Raw genomic sequence first — 13968 nt, 5'->3', positions numbered from 1 at the left:
ACTTGCACATGACAAGCAGGATCCTTGCGGCCCAACCTCATGCGTCAACTGCAAGGAGCAGCATGTGGCGACTGACCCAAATTGTCCGGCGAGGATAAAAGAATATTCAATAAAAAATAATGGCTTCCGAAAATATGTCTAGAAAGGATGCAAAAAATAAATTCCCCTCCATTTTTCAGAAAGCTTCACCCCCTCCGCTCGATGCGTTGAACTTCCCACAGCTACCCAAGCAAACAGGCAACCCTAGATCAGCCAGATCCTCAAATTCTTCACTTCAGAGTTCGCCAGTCCAATCCTTTTCAAATCCTACACCAGTGAGAGCAGCCAGCCCGAACCACTTCTTTGCTGAGGAGAAACTCAGTCAGTTAGGCACAAAAATCGCTGCATTTGTAACTGAGTGCAGAGAGGACACCACAACCAGTCTTTTTTCAGCTTTTCTCGTGGAGCTTAGAGATTTTATAAATTCAGCCAACGCAGAGATAGATGCATATAAAATAGCTAGCCAACTCTCTCTTGGAAACGTCCTATCATCATGAAGATCCTCCAATTCAACATCCAAAGCCTGACCTACAACAACAACAAACAACTTCTTTATATGTACCTTGACAACAACAACATAGACATAGCTATTATTTCTGAAATCTGGGTTATGGACAACAGCGATTGTAGCATACCTGATTACAAATTTTATTGCAAGCCTAGGGAAGACGGATATGGAGGGGTAGGAATATACATTAGAAGCAACATAACCTTTAAGATACTAAATCCCATTACTAAAATCGAATGCGTTGGAATTCAAACGCTAAATTTGAAACACAATCTAAATATCTTCAGTATCTATTCCTCCCCCTCCACCTCAGCTGCGGACGTTGGACTTGGTTTGCAGAGTATTTTTCAATTTGCAGCAGGTCTTAATAACCCTTCTCTAGTCGCGGGAGACATAAACGCCAAGTCAACATCCTGGGGTAGCCCAAACTCTAACTCCAAAGGCCAACTTGTGGAAGATGCTGCCATGGACGCGGGCTTTATTTGCCTAAATGATGGTTCCCCCACATTTTCCCGTAGCGTAAACCAATCCTCCGTCTTAGATCTAGCGTTTACCAACTCAAGAGCAAGCAATATTAGATGGTCAGCGCACGATGTGCGCATTACAAACAGCCCCCATTTCCCAATATTCATCTGCTTTGACAATCTTCCCACAGCGACATCACATAGCAAAGTTTTACATAACAAAATCGCAGATGCCTTCGCTGAGTGTGAATTCACCAGCCTAGAGGACCTAAGCGTGAGTGTTAAAAAACTCACAAAGCAGCACACTATTATAATTAGTTCAGAAAATAGATACAAGCCAAAGAAATGGTGGGACTCAGAAGTAGACAGGTTGTTTAGATTAAGAAATGCTTGCAGGAAAAAGTTTAACAGCACAAAAAAGAGAGAAGACGCACTGAAAGCTTTTGAAGCAGATAGAAATTTTCAAAATCTAGTCAAAAATCGCAGAAAGTCCAGCTTCCAAGAATTTGTGAACGATTTTTCCTCAGCTTCAAATGTTTGGGCCAAAATTAAAAATATAAAAAACTACAAAAAAGTTAAAAGAATTGGTAACAAATGGACGGAAGAAGATGATCATAACTTTCTTCAAAGTGTAGTAGACACCACAAGACCTATGTGCCCCCAAATAGTTAGCAATGGCGTAGAAGACACCGACCCTCGCAATCTACCCTTCGACTTATCGGACTTCAATGAATTTGTTAACGCTAGAAATCCCAACTCTGCCAGAGGTCTTGATGGCATTTCATACAAAATGATCCAAAAGCTGGATCACAGAAGGAAATGCTGTTTTCTGGAGATGCTAAACAAGAAATGGTCCATGGGCGTCATCCTTGAAAGCTGGAGAAAGATTGGAGTAGTCCCCATCCCTAAGAAAGGTATGGACACCTCAATAGTAAGCAACTACAGACCGATTTGCCTATTGAGTGTCCCTTTTAAAATACTAGAGGGGCTAGTGAAACAAAGAATGGAGGAACATATTCGTGCGAATTTATTAATCCCAGAAAGATCATACGCTTTTCGCCGCCAGAGATCTACAGCCTTGTGCATCAATGATCTAATAAATCAAGTTCAATCACTGAAGTCCAAGCAGTATCAAGTTTTAGCAGCATGTCTAGACCTTAAAAAAGCTTTCGACTGTGTAAACATAGACATCCTCCAGTGTAAGCTAAACGAACTAGGTTTTGATAGGCATTTGGTCGAGTGGATTGCTAGCTTTTTACGCAGGAGGACGCTAGTCAAAGGAAATTGTGAAGTTACAATTGGTAAAGGTGTGTGTCAGGGTAGCTGCCTTAGTCCAACTCTGTTTAATTTGTACACGGCAGGACTCCACGATCTAAATGGCCCAAATTGCACACTTTTTCAATACGCAGACGATTTCTTTTTAATTTGCTTTCACAAAGATTTCAATTCAGCATCCGATCTACTTCAACAAAAGATAAATGAGTTTCAAATTGTTTGCAATAGCCTAGACCTGCAATTCAACGCAGCTAAGTCCAACGTCATTCACTTTAGCACTCAGAGAAGACCCCTATCCATTTTCCATCAAAATAGGCCTATAAAAGAAGTCAGCCAAATTAAATACCTTGGCAGAGTCGTGTCAGCGTCTAGCTCCCCGTCAGCGCACATTGACCAAACGATCTCTGAGACATCAAAAGCGTGTACTTTCCTTCGGCTCCTAAGCGGCTGTCGTTTCGGCATTCATCCGTCACAAAGCCTAACTCTTTACAAGGCATACATGAGAAGCAAATTGGAATATGCATGCTCTTCTTTCAGCAACCTCAGCAAATCAGCTTTGTCCAAGATTCAAAGCCACGCAAATTGCCAGTTAAGAAAAGCGCTGGGACTCATAAAGTGCACACCCGTCCCAATAATTTACCATCTTGCTGCTGAATTGCCTCCACTCTATCGCTACAAATTCACAACTGCAAAGGAACTGGTTAAAGTCTTTGCCTTAAACCTCCCCGCAAGAAAAACAATATGTGTCAGTCCCCACATAAACACAAGTTACTCAAAACATACAGACAGTTCGCAGACGTGCTTGAGCATATCGAGGGAATCGAATCCTCTGTTATCCATTGCAAAAAACTTACCGGCTTTACTGACTTTTTTAAAGGTTCCGCAAAGAACAAAAAATCAATTTGCAATTCTAGTATTCTCCTTCTATTTAATGAAAAAATTGCACATTTAAAAAACAATAATTTTGAGCTATTTTTTACGGACGGATCTGTTACAAGAACACATTCGAGTGCAGCCTTTTGCACGAGAGGTCAAAGCACATAGCCAGTTATTACACAGACAAAATACTGTCGTCACTCTCTGCCGAACTCCTTGCAATTGACAAAGCACTTGACTTCGCCTTATTCAATAATCTTCCTCGAGTCGCTATTCTTACGGACAGCAAAAATAGCATTATCAACCTATGCAAAACAATCCACGACAACCATATTGCAGCCAACATCATTGAAAAAATTAACCGGCATCACCATCTAAAGTCCATAGAAATTCATTACATTCCGGGACACTCCAATATCCCACAAAACACAATAGCCGATAATGCAGCCAAAAACGCACCCACAGAAGGCAGCTTCACATTGCTAAACTGGTCAGTCAAAGACGCAATCAACGAGATATACAAACGCATTAAACTGGAATGGGAAGAGGAGTACAACTCCTTCGTAATTCGCAAACCTCGAGGCTTCTGTGACATCTTCCCAGCTTTAATCAAGAAACCCTGGTTTTCCAACAATAAATTCAATATAAAACCAAAAGACATAAAAACGATCAATCGCTTATTAAGTGGTAACGGCTTCGATAAGGCCACTCTTTTCAAAATGCATGTCACGTTGGACGACTTGTGCGATACTTGTGGAGCTATCGATAACGCTTCACATGCAATCCTCAGCTGTTCAAAATACGATACTGTACGCCAACGTTACCCAACACTAGGAAAACACAACAACATTCACGCTCTCTTGAAGGAAGGAAATGTCGAGCACATTAAAACCATCATAGACTTCATAAAAGAAACAAATTTGGACCTCTGATTGAACACTTCAATCAATTCTTCGTGGCGTTTTTCACCTTATAAAGGCATCGACCAGTTCTCGGTCGGGTGCTTAGGGAGCGGCCAAATAATTCCCCCCTGCCCATGGGTCGGGTGGTAACTTAAAACCCAAAAAAAAAAAAAATAAATTGATAGTAAATCTTTGAAGTTTATTGAATAAAATTGAATAAAAAGAATTTAAAATTGGATTAGCTAGACCATAAGTCGTATTTGGGCGCCCTAAAGCCACGAACTATTATATCAGATTGCCACCAGCCACTTACGTGCTCACTTTGCTTGCAACACACTTCCTCCTCATCTTTCGCTTCTTCCTGGATTGTATCTATATTTAAATTATCTAAATCTTGAAAAATAACTAGCTGCTTACAACAAGTCAACTCACGGCCATTTTCATTGACATGTGACAGATGCAAATGCACATTCTTACAACTACGTGGTAATTGACTGACAACTTCCTTAGGATACAATTTCAATGTCTCGCACTGACGTTTATCATCGTTGGTCAGCAGCTCCAGCTCCAGATAGACATTGGTAGCCTTGAGTTCCGTTGACCAGAGAGTATAGAGCTCCTCGCAAGTGAGCAAACGCAGTAGTGTTTGATTCATGGGGCCCTCTGGCATGACATGAATATCCCCGTGGTTTTTTGAGATGGATGCATGCGGTATGTGGATAGTATAGGATTCGCTGGGCATAAACGTGTTGTTGCCGAATAGAAATCGTAAACTCTTGACCCCTTTACTGCTTCTAAACGCTAATCGTATTATCTGAAAATAATGTCTAATTTAGTTTTACTCTTAACATGTAACATTTAAATTTACCTCTCGCATATTGCTGATCGACTCCTTGGTTGCCTTGGCCAGGAAGCGTTGCTGTTTAACTTGATAGTTTTCAAAAGATTCAGTCTGCGTTTCTTCGTTTTCATCCCATTTTTCTACATAGTATTTGTAGGTTTTATATACAAATGGAATTTGACTACGATGGAATAGGAGGAAATCTAGTATGCCGTTCACAAGCTCCGCCAGGATACCTGTGGTCAAAACGTCCACATCTTGCAGCTTTACGTCAACATTTTTAAGATTATGTGCCATTTAAAATAATTCAGTCCAAACAATTCGCGGGCATACAATTTTCCATAAACAACAACAAACAAACAAGCTACAGTTGTTTTCGATAACCAACGTGAGCGTCTGCGTGACGGCAGGTAAAAGAAGAAAAAGCATCGATAAGACGATGCATAGATCTTTTAACAATTATGAAAGCATCGATTTATTTTTAGCTTGGTTAAATCGTTAATCGGAATTCGATAACATAAATCCAAAATATTGATCAGGAGAAATATAAAATATAATAAATCGATATTGCTATATTCGATTTGTTCGCAACAAAAAAAATTCAAAAAATGACTTTAAATTCGAATGAGCACAATTATTTTATTTAACATACAATATTGAAAATACTTAATATATGTTTTATTCCTTAGGTCTTGGAGTCAATTGGAGAGGAAAACAGTTAGCGGGTAAAGCCAAGCTAGCCGGATTAATCTTGATCATGGTCAAGTCGGGACACTTTATATCGTAGCGCAATAAAATGTTAGTTAACAAAATAAACCCAAAGGCACGAACCAAATTTTGTCCAATGCAAGTACGTTTTCCAATGCTAAATGGCAAAAAAATGTGAAAGGTTCTTCCTGAGTTGAAATTGCACTCGACCGTCAAGAGTTTTCTCTGAATTGTTTAATTTAATTTCCAGAAATCGTTCAGGTTCAAATTTTTCCGGATTCTTCCAATATTCGTTGCTCATATTCAGTACATAGTTATTGATGAATACAATAGTTCCTTTAGTCACACCAAATCCCGCTATAACGGAATCTTCGGTAGCAACATGGGGAACAATTGGCGAAGATGAATACCGCAATACTTCGTATATGGTAGCCATAGTATAGGGCATAGCGTCCATATCATGTAGACCAATGCTCCGTACTCCATTATGCGTTGCTTGATCTGCTTCACGTTGAATTCTTTCTGCAATAGTCGGATCTTTAGCAATATAGGTTAGGGGTGAGCATAACTAAATTGCCAACAGCTGAATGGCCGCCTAGAAAGTCTTCCAGCATAAAAATAATCGTATTGCGAGACATATTTTTATCTTCATTTAAACTTTTGAGCAGCACATCTGTAAAATCATTGTCTGGGGCATCAGGATCAATATTTAATTCCCTCTCATTGACAATACGTTCCAGAATAAATTGACGTATAGCTTGAGACCAATAACGAAGGCGTCTTATGTGATCTCCATAGAAGGGCAGGAGCCAGGGCAGAAAATCTAGTGGATGCCCTTGGTTCACCTCCCAGAAAATCTCGTCGAAGAAATGCACAAACTGTTTGAACTCTTCATCATCATAATCGTGGCGCTTGGAACACATGTATTGGCTAAACATATTTGCACAGGCAGCGTGAAGTATCGGCTTGATGTCGATGGATTTGCCGGGCACAATATCATGCCTTAACTTGGCCATCAGTTCATCGATCTCATGGCAGCCTACAGTTGACATTTTGGTGTAATACGCGGTCGACTCCCGGGGAGAGCAATGTCGCCGTGCCAAGTTCCTGCGTTTCTTTTGTAACTGTGACCAATTGCAGAGAGCAAGCGAATTATTTCGATCGCCACCAAATAGCTTATCATACCGCAGAAAGTCGGGGCGACCGCCAAAGAATTTGCCATTCTTATTGAGCACCTCTCGTATGAGCTCCAAGTTGTTGACGATCAGGCAGCGAGTGTGACCAAGTGTCAGTGAATAAATGTCTCCATATTGTTGCGCCAATGCTCCGAATCCTTCGAAAGTGTTGTCAAATCGTCCAATTATATCCAGGTTGCCAATAATTGGCCAGGGATGTGGCCCAGGTGCTTGCATAAATTTCTGCTTGATTTCTCCGCCATTTTTCAATGTGTTTTTAACAATTACCTTGCATTTGCAATTATAAATTATGTTAATGTATGATGCTGAGATCAAGATTAATATAATTCCAGCAATCGCGAGAAAACATTCAAATATCATTTTTATCACAATTTACAATAATAACCAATAACAAAGGAATTGAAGACGTCTGCTCAGTTTGGATATAGTTTCAGGAATGTGCTGTTGCTATGTTCGGCAGGATTATTTAAAGCAAAAGCTGCACCTTAAAATTTAATTTCTGCCAAGTTTACAATCGGTAATTAACATGTTATTATTGTTTATTTTGTTACACTGCACATGTTTTCGTCTTTCTGCCATGTTTCACGAATTTCGTACTTGTGCAAAGTTAAGAAAGGGCAATTTTAGGGTATCCTTACAATTGTCCATAGTTAACATGTCATTATTGTTTATTATTTTATTACCAGCACATGTCGTCTTTTTGCCATGTTGCACGAATTTCGTACCTGTGCATAGTTAAGAAAGGGCAATTTTCGGGTATCCTTACAATTGTCCATAGTTTATTTGCAGTGTACAAGCAACATAGAAGTAACGACTTTTAGTATTTTGAATATTTTAAATTGGAACCAATAATAAAACAAATTATAATTTTGTACTCAACAAAATAATATAACATTTTTATCAAAGCTCGATATTTTAGCTCAACTATTTTAATTGTATTTTTGCGGCCGCTCATTTATCGAATAAATCAATATTAAAGTGTGTACACACTGACGACACAGCCGCAGCCAACTTCACGTTGGTTATGACTAGTAGAAATCTGTTTGTGTTGCCGACAAAATAAAATTCGTTTAGTCTGAAAATATAAAAGAAACGCAAAATGGTAAAGCGCACAGCCGTTAAATTTGGTTTATAGTTAGTTAAATGTAATTTATTTTGTTTCGCGAATTGCAGGGCCAAAACCAATCGGCACAGGGAGGAGCAGGCGACAAGAAAGATGACAAAGACAAAAAGAAGAAATACGAGCCACCAATTCCAACTCGCGTTGGCAAAAAGAAGCGTCGCGCCAAGGGTCCTGATGCGGCCATGAAACTGCCCCAGGTGACGCCTCACACGCGCTGTCGTCTAAAACTGCTAAAGCTGGAGCGCATTAAGGATTACCTGATGATGGAGGACGAGTTCATACGCAATCAGGAGCGCCTCAAGCCACAAGATGAGAAGAATGAGGAGGAGCGCTCCAAGGTTGATGATCTGCGCGGCACACCAATGTCGGTGGGCAATCTGGAGGAGATTATCGATGATAATCATGCCATCGTGTCCACTTCAGTGGGTTCGGAGCATTATGTTAGCATTTTGTCCTTTGTCGATAAGGACCAACTAGAGCCTGGTTGCTCTGTGCTGCTCAATCACAAAGTCCACGCTGTTGTCGGTGTGCTGAGCGACGACACAGATCCCATGGTCACAGTGATGAAACTAGAGAAGGCGCCACAAGAAACCTATGCGGATATTGGTGGTTTGGATACGCAAATTCAGGAAATCAAAGAATCTGTTGAGCTGCCTTTGACGCATCCCGAATACTACGAAGAAATGGGCATTAAGCCACCCAAGGGTGTCATTCTCTATGGTCCACCAGGCACTGGAAAAACGCTGCTGGCTAAGGCGGTAGCTAATCAGACTTCGGCCACTTTCTTGCGAGTTGTGGGCTCCGAGCTGATACAAAAGTACTTGGGCGATGGTCCAAAGTTGGTGCGTGAGCTCTTCCGTGTGGCCGAGGAGCATGCGCCCTCCATTGTGTTCATCGATGAAATCGATGCAGTGGGCACGAAGCGTTACGACTCCAATTCTGGTGGCGAGCGTGAAATTCAACGTACTATGTTGGAGCTTCTCAATCAATTGGACGGTTTCGATTCGCGGGGCGATGTGAAAGTCATCATGGCAACTAATCGTATTGAGACACTCGATCCGGCGCTTATACGTCCGGGACGTATTGATCGTAAGATTGAATTTCCACTGCCTGATGAGAAGACCAAACGTCGCATTTTCACCATCCACACTTCCCGCATGACGCTGGCCGAGGATGTCAATTTGAGTGAACTGATTATGGCCAAGGATGATCTGTCGGGTGCGGACATTAAGGCGATTTGCACAGAAGCTGGATTGATGGCATTGCGCGAGCGTCGTATGAAGGTGACCAATGAGGACTTTAAGAAATCCAAGGAGAGCGTATTGTACCGCAAGAAGGAAGGCACACCCGAGGGATTGTATTTATAAGCCAATTTTTACATAATTTTCAGTTAATCTACAATATAATTCCTAATCAACCACAACACGAAACATTAAACCAGGTTAATACTTAAATTACATTTTGGCTTTCGTTTTGCAATAAACTTGTTGTAACTGGCAGGTCTTTGGAACAGCGCTCCGAAAATTCGTCTACATAAGCCTTTTGTTTTTCGGACACAACGCTGAGTGACTCACTTTGATGCTCCAAATACTTAAAGTGACTTTTATCCGTCGCCTTTGCCAGTTTCATTTCTTTGTATATCTCGCATTCCTTTGTTAATTTCTCATTTAATTCTTCTGGCTTCAGTGTCTCGTAGAACGAGTGGAGCTTAGACAATTCAATGCCAGTTCTTAGACCATCTACATAACCCTGATCAAAGCTGATCTGGAAAACTTTCTCACGTCCATCAGCAATTCCATCCACATAGCTGATCTGTGGAAAAATTCATGAGTTTCAAATTATACTGAGTGGCGCTACAAGTAGACTTCAATCGCTGTGACTGTCAAATGTTAATGCGTTAAATAACAGCTGTTTAGAAACGGACTGTAGACCCCTAACAGCTTGCTGTTAAATTAACACGCTGTCCGCGCTAGCATGCAGGCAACTCGGTACTGTTTTTGAAGCACGCTTTGTCTTACCTTTGCCACTTTTTGCTGCACTCGCTCGAAATTAGCTGTATTGACGGCTTTAAAGTCGCTTTCGTCATCGGAACTGTTGGCTTGTGACATTGTTGTCGCTTAAAACGTAAGTCTATACTGTAATTGCACCAGCAAATTCAACTTCAACTATTGACAACAAAAACATTCACGTGTCTACGTTGTCTGCAGCTTAACATACGCAAAACAGAATGGCTCCACACGTATCAAAGTACTCCACACTATTCTCAAAAAAATTTGGTAAATTAATTTCAATCGATTATTTTTGAACAGCTTACGATGGCTGCTGAAGTCGCTCAACTGCTGCTTTCTGTAATCCAGGGGATTCCCGGTGGCGCTACAAACGATGATCTGACTAAAGCTCTGTCTGACATGCCTGCTGCAACGCGCGTTGAGGGTCTCAATATATTGTTGCAGCAAGGCGGCATAGAAGTGCTGAAAAAGGGTGAGAAACTAATATATCGTGCCAAGGATCCACAAAAGAAGAGCGCATTGCCCAAAGATGCTGACAATGAGGAAAAGATCGTTTACAGCATTGTTGAAGAGGGCGGCAACAAAGGCATATGGATACGTGATATTCGCATCAAGTCAAATTTGAACATGACACAGTTAAATAAGATCCTTAAGAACTTGGAAACAAAGAAGCTCATTAAGGCCGTCAAATCTGTGAATGTAAGCAAATGATATGTCCATATATATATTTAACAGATTTTATCCGTCATTATTCATTGTAGGCTAGCAAAAAGAAAGTTTATATGCTGTACAACTTGGAGGCTGATCGATCTGTAACGGGCGGCGCTTGGTATCAGGATCAGGACTTTGAGGTGGAGTTTGTTGATGTGCTGAATCAACAATGTTTGCGGTTTCTGCAGATGAAACGTGAAACAGCCGAGAAGAAACGGGATGGTCCATTGGCCTTCAAGCAAATGTCTTGTTGCTCAGTAAAAGATGTTCACAAATTCATCTCAGACTTGGGTATTAGCAAAGTTAATTTGGATGAAGACGATTTGGAGACCATATTGAAAACCGTCGTCTACGATGGTAATGCAGAGCGTATATTGCAATCCGATGGTGCTTATGTATATCGCGCTGTAAATATGCCGCTGCCAGCGCCGGGCTTGGTGCAGATGCCTTGTGGCATCTGTCCTGTGATCAAGAACTGTTCCGATTGCGGTGATGTTACTGCAATTAATTGTCAATATATGAAGGATTGGTTGGATTAAAATAAATTATTTATAGCTACACAAATTAGTTAACTTTAAATATCGTATATAGAGTAGTTCAACGGCTGTCAACTACAGTTTGAAATTGGCGCTCTCCACAATTTACCCTATCGATATCTTTTTATCGAGTAGTTTAATTATATAAAACTTATATATCAAATAATGCTAGAAAATAAATAAAAAGCGTACACATTTCTATTTAATTTCATACATTATTTATTAATTGAAGTTATTTATTCAGTGATGATTGATATTTTAACGGCTTTTATTAACAGCAGCTCAAAATAGGCCGTATCGATTAATCGCCATTTCGATAACAAAACACTTGCTATGGAGACGAGACAGTGGAAATACGTGGCTGACAATTCTGTGATTGACCAGACGAAAATTCCAACAAAAGCCAACTAAAATCAATTTAAGTACATTTTAATTAACATTAAATATGCTATAACGCTATTTGGTCCGGAAGTGCGCTTCTAATACAGACTCAAGTGCAATAATACGAACCCAAACAATAAAGTAATCGAACGACAATAAGCTCACAGCACCCGCCACCGCCCCGCAGCAGCAACAGTAACAAAAACCGCAATGGGTCTATGCAAATGTCCAAAACGTTTGGTGACCAATCAATTCTGCTTTGAGCATCGCGTCAATGTGTGCGAGCACTGCATGGTCCAGAGTCATCCCAAGGTAAGAGAGAAAGAGATAAAGCGGTTGATTGATCCATTAATTGATGTTGCTCCGTTTCTGCTTAGTGCATCGTGCAATCCTATTTGCAATGGCTGCGGGATAGCGACTATATATCCAATTGCACATTGTGCGGCACCACGCTGGAGCAGGGCGAATGTGTGCGTCTCGTCTGCTATCGTAAGTAGCTATATAATCTATTCTGAATCCCTACTAATTGTTTCTCTTTTTAGATGTTTATCATTGGGACTGCTTGAATGCACGACAAGCCGGTTTGCCTGCCAACACAACTCCTAGTGGACACAAGTGTCCCAGCTGTCGTGTGGAGATCTTTCCCACATCGAACCTTGTTTCGCCGGTCGCAGATGCACTAAAAACGTATCTGTCGCAAGTCAACTGGGGTCGCAATGGACTAGGACTTGCTTTGGTATAGCGACAGGAATTCTATTTCTTTGCTCAGCATCAGCTCAATAGCTTCTTTTGCAGCTTTCAGATGACCAGAGCAATGCTCTGAAGGCAAAAGCAATTCAGGCTGTTAGCAATATCACCAAAGTGCATCATCATCAACATTCCGCTGGAGAACGTGAGCGTGTGAAACCAAATGGCGCCGATGCCTCCAGTCCACATTCCGTGCTCTTAATGGATGCTTTCAATCCGCCCAGTTCTGGCGATATGCATGGTTTGTTTAAACAACTGCTCATTAGTTTTTATTTGTGCTTATTTGCATTTTGGTTTTTATAGCCACAAGCAGCCGACGTCCGTTGTTGCCACGTCAATCGCCAATTGGCGGTACCGATCGCGATGATAACAAATATCAACGCCGCACACCAGCCGAGCTTTTCTCACGCTGGACGCGTCGCTTCTATGCGCCATCATCGCGACCACCTTGGCGACGCACCTGGTTCCTGGTGCTCAGTGGCATTTTGGCATTCATTATGTTTGTGTATTTGATGGCGCTGCTGGGACGCGGCAGTGGCAACGATGGCTTGGACGACAGCTGGAACAATCCAAATCCCAATCCGAATCATTATGAATAAGTTGTGCTCGTTCTCCCTCCCTCCCTACACACTTATTTATGTAATCCAGATATATGAAATCTATTGATAGCTTTTCAAAGAAAACAAAATAATAATTTATTCAATATGCGGTTTGACTTTCTGCACGCCGCTCGACTTGACCGATTCTTCGGCTTGTTTGCGTTTTGGTGCATCAAACACCTCGTCGTATTCATGCAGCTTCTTGGCCAGGAAATACATCTCCGCCAGCGCAATAACGAGGGCCACAATCACGCCCAGTAGAATGCGAAAACCAAAGGGCAATGGTCCCACCATCAAGTTGACGCCAAAGAAACCAAATGTGAAGCCAGCGGCAACCGAAAAGATGAATTGGGCCACCGCAATGATCTGCTTATTAATGCTTTTAACTGTAAATATAAAGTAAAGTTTGGTGATTTAGAAATTAAACGTCTATAAAACTTAAACATACGTTGATAGGCTATGGTGTCTTCGGGATAATGCTGCAGTGTTGCATCCACATTCTTGGTCATTTTCTGGTATTCGCGATTCTGTTGCTGTTCGCGGAGGCGCTGGCAACGTGCCTCCAGCTCCGGATTACGCGGCTTGAACTCATTCTCAGGCAAGATAAGCTCACAGCTTTCAATCAGTTCATGTAGAAATACATTTGTGATATCCTTAGCGCGGAGCTTAATCATAACATCGTGCAGCCAATGCAGATCAGTCAGATACAAGTAAGAGCCATCTACAGGTTGTGGTTTCTCATCCTCCAACTCCTCCTGCTCTTCCTCCTGTTCAGATTCTTCTGTTGCAGTCAAATCAGGCACATTGGAAGTTAATTTCGCCAACAGCTTTGTGTCTATAGCAGGCCGCTTTGTGCTTATCTCACTATCCTTTAAGATGGTCGTCTTCTCGAGCAGTTTGTAGCCATTCTTTTTAAGTATTTGGGCCAGATTAGCTGGCGCATCGTCAAAATGCTCTTTGTGTTTAGCCAGGAATTCTAATACTTTTTTCGAGGGACGCAGGCGGATGCGGGTATCGACAATGGTTGATTTCAGCATGTTGATTAGGTACTGT

The 13968-nt window shown here is 41.3% G+C and overlaps 7 protein-coding genes across 8 annotated transcripts; 3 read left to right on the top strand and 4 right to left on the bottom strand.

Moving 5' to 3' along the window:
• Positions 1-4238: 4238 nt before the first annotated feature.
• LOC133838333 (uncharacterized) lies at positions 4239-5327 on the bottom strand. Of its 2 annotated transcripts, XM_062269403.1 has the most exons (3): positions 4933-5327; positions 4497-4878; positions 4239-4436 (listed from the first exon to the last, which is right to left on the bottom strand). In XM_062269403.1, exons 1-3 carry the CDS (start codon positions 5200-5202, stop codon positions 4303-4305), a joined length of 786 nt encoding a protein of 261 aa, XP_062125387.1. In that variant the 5' UTR covers positions 5203-5327; the 3' UTR covers positions 4239-4302. The 2 variants fall into 2 exon arrangements, with proteins under 2 accessions (XP_062125387.1, XP_062125386.1); XM_062269402.1 differs by having other exon boundaries at positions 4239-4878.
• A 197-nt stretch (positions 5328-5524) lies between these two features.
• Positions 5525-7443, bottom strand: LOC133838325 (cytochrome P450 307a1-like). Its single transcript, XM_062269394.1, is given in 3 exon segments — positions 5525-5784; positions 5786-6169; positions 6171-7443. Coding segments are annotated over 3 exon segments (1584 nt in total). The 5' UTR covers positions 7170-7443; the 3' UTR covers positions 5525-5583.
• A 311-nt stretch (positions 7444-7754) lies between these two features.
• On the top strand, positions 7755-9389 carry LOC133838326 (26S proteasome regulatory subunit 4). The gene is made up of 2 exons (XM_062269395.1): positions 7755-7911; positions 7983-9389. The coding sequence occupies exons 1-2, from the start codon at positions 7909-7911 to the stop codon at positions 9297-9299; spliced, it is 1320 nt and encodes a 439-aa protein (XP_062125379.1). The 5' UTR covers positions 7755-7908; the 3' UTR covers positions 9300-9389.
• Positions 9080-10049, bottom strand: LOC133838336 (uncharacterized). The gene is made up of 2 exons (XM_062269409.1): positions 9951-10049; positions 9080-9744 (listed from the first exon to the last, which is right to left on the bottom strand). The coding sequence occupies exons 1-2, from the start codon at positions 10038-10040 to the stop codon at positions 9382-9384; spliced, it is 453 nt and encodes a 150-aa protein (XP_062125393.1). The 5' UTR covers positions 10041-10049; the 3' UTR covers positions 9080-9381.
• Positions 9930-11632, top strand: LOC133838331 (DNA-directed RNA polymerase III subunit RPC6). Its single transcript, XM_062269400.1, has 3 exons — positions 9930-10062; positions 10247-10640; positions 10703-11632. The coding sequence occupies exons 2-3, from the start codon at positions 10248-10250 to the stop codon at positions 11189-11191; spliced, it is 882 nt and encodes a 293-aa protein (XP_062125384.1). The 5' UTR covers positions 9930-10062; position 10247; the 3' UTR covers positions 11192-11632.
• LOC133838330 (zinc finger protein-like 1 homolog) lies at positions 11532-13243 on the top strand. Its single transcript, XM_062269398.1, has 5 exons — positions 11532-11881; positions 11947-12058; positions 12112-12305; positions 12365-12557; positions 12620-13243. The coding sequence occupies exons 1-5, from the start codon at positions 11780-11782 to the stop codon at positions 12913-12915; spliced, it is 897 nt and encodes a 298-aa protein (XP_062125382.1). The 5' UTR covers positions 11532-11779; the 3' UTR covers positions 12916-13243.
• Positions 12979-13952, bottom strand: LOC133838332 (transmembrane protein 199). Its single transcript, XM_062269401.1, has 2 exons — positions 13364-13952; positions 12979-13301 (listed from the first exon to the last, which is right to left on the bottom strand). The coding sequence occupies exons 1-2, from the start codon at positions 13950-13952 to the stop codon at positions 13012-13014; spliced, it is 879 nt and encodes a 292-aa protein (XP_062125385.1). The 3' UTR covers positions 12979-13011.
• Between the last annotated feature and the right edge of the window lie 16 nt (positions 13953-13968).

Source organism: Drosophila sulfurigaster, chromosome 2R (assembly GCF_023558435.1).
Source record: "Drosophila sulfurigaster albostrigata strain 15112-1811.04 chromosome 2R, ASM2355843v2, whole genome shotgun sequence".
NCBI classification, from domain to species: domain Eukaryota; kingdom Metazoa; phylum Arthropoda; class Insecta; order Diptera; family Drosophilidae; genus Drosophila; species Drosophila sulfurigaster.
Note: the sequence above shows the minus strand (reverse complement) of the source record. Positions and strands in the feature narration are given on the sequence as shown.

Bases quoted from the DNA above. Each gene is read 5' to 3' on its own strand.
- LOC133838333 (XM_062269402.1), bottom strand. From the start codon at position 5,202: ATGGCACATAATCTTAAAAATGTTGACGTAAAGCTGCAAGATGTGGAC. The intron at 4,879-4,932 runs GTAAATTTAAAT...CATTATTTTCAG, and splicing joins CGATCAGCAATATGCGAGAG to ATAATACGATTAGCGTTTAG.
- LOC133838336 (XM_062269409.1), bottom strand. From the start codon at position 10,040: ATGTCACAAGCCAACAGTTCCGATGACGAAAGCGACTTTAAAGCCGTC. The intron at 9,745-9,950 runs GTAAGACAAAGC...ATTTTTCCACAG, and splicing joins TGCAGCAAAAAGTGGCAAAG to ATCAGCTATGTGGATGGAAT.
- LOC133838331 (XM_062269400.1), top strand. From the start codon at position 10,248: ATGGCTGCTGAAGTCGCTCAACTGCTGCTTTCTGTAATCCAGGGGATT. The intron at 10,641-10,702 runs GTAAGCAAATGA...TATTCATTGTAG, and splicing joins AGGCCGTCAAATCTGTGAAT to GCTAGCAAAAAGAAAGTTTA.
- LOC133838330 (XM_062269398.1), top strand. From the start codon at position 11,780: ATGGGTCTATGCAAATGTCCAAAACGTTTGGTGACCAATCAATTCTGC. The intron at 11,882-11,946 runs GTAAGAGAGAAA...GTTTCTGCTTAG, and splicing joins TGGTCCAGAGTCATCCCAAG to TGCATCGTGCAATCCTATTT. The intron at 12,306-12,364 runs GTATAGCGACAG...CTTCTTTTGCAG, and splicing joins ATGGACTAGGACTTGCTTTG to CTTTCAGATGACCAGAGCAA.
- LOC133838332 (XM_062269401.1), bottom strand. From the start codon at position 13,952: ATGCTGAAATCAACCATTGTCGATACCCGCATCCGCCTGCGTCCCTCG. The intron at 13,302-13,363 runs GTATGTTTAAGT...TTATATTTACAG, and splicing joins AGACACCATAGCCTATCAAC to TTAAAAGCATTAATAAGCAG.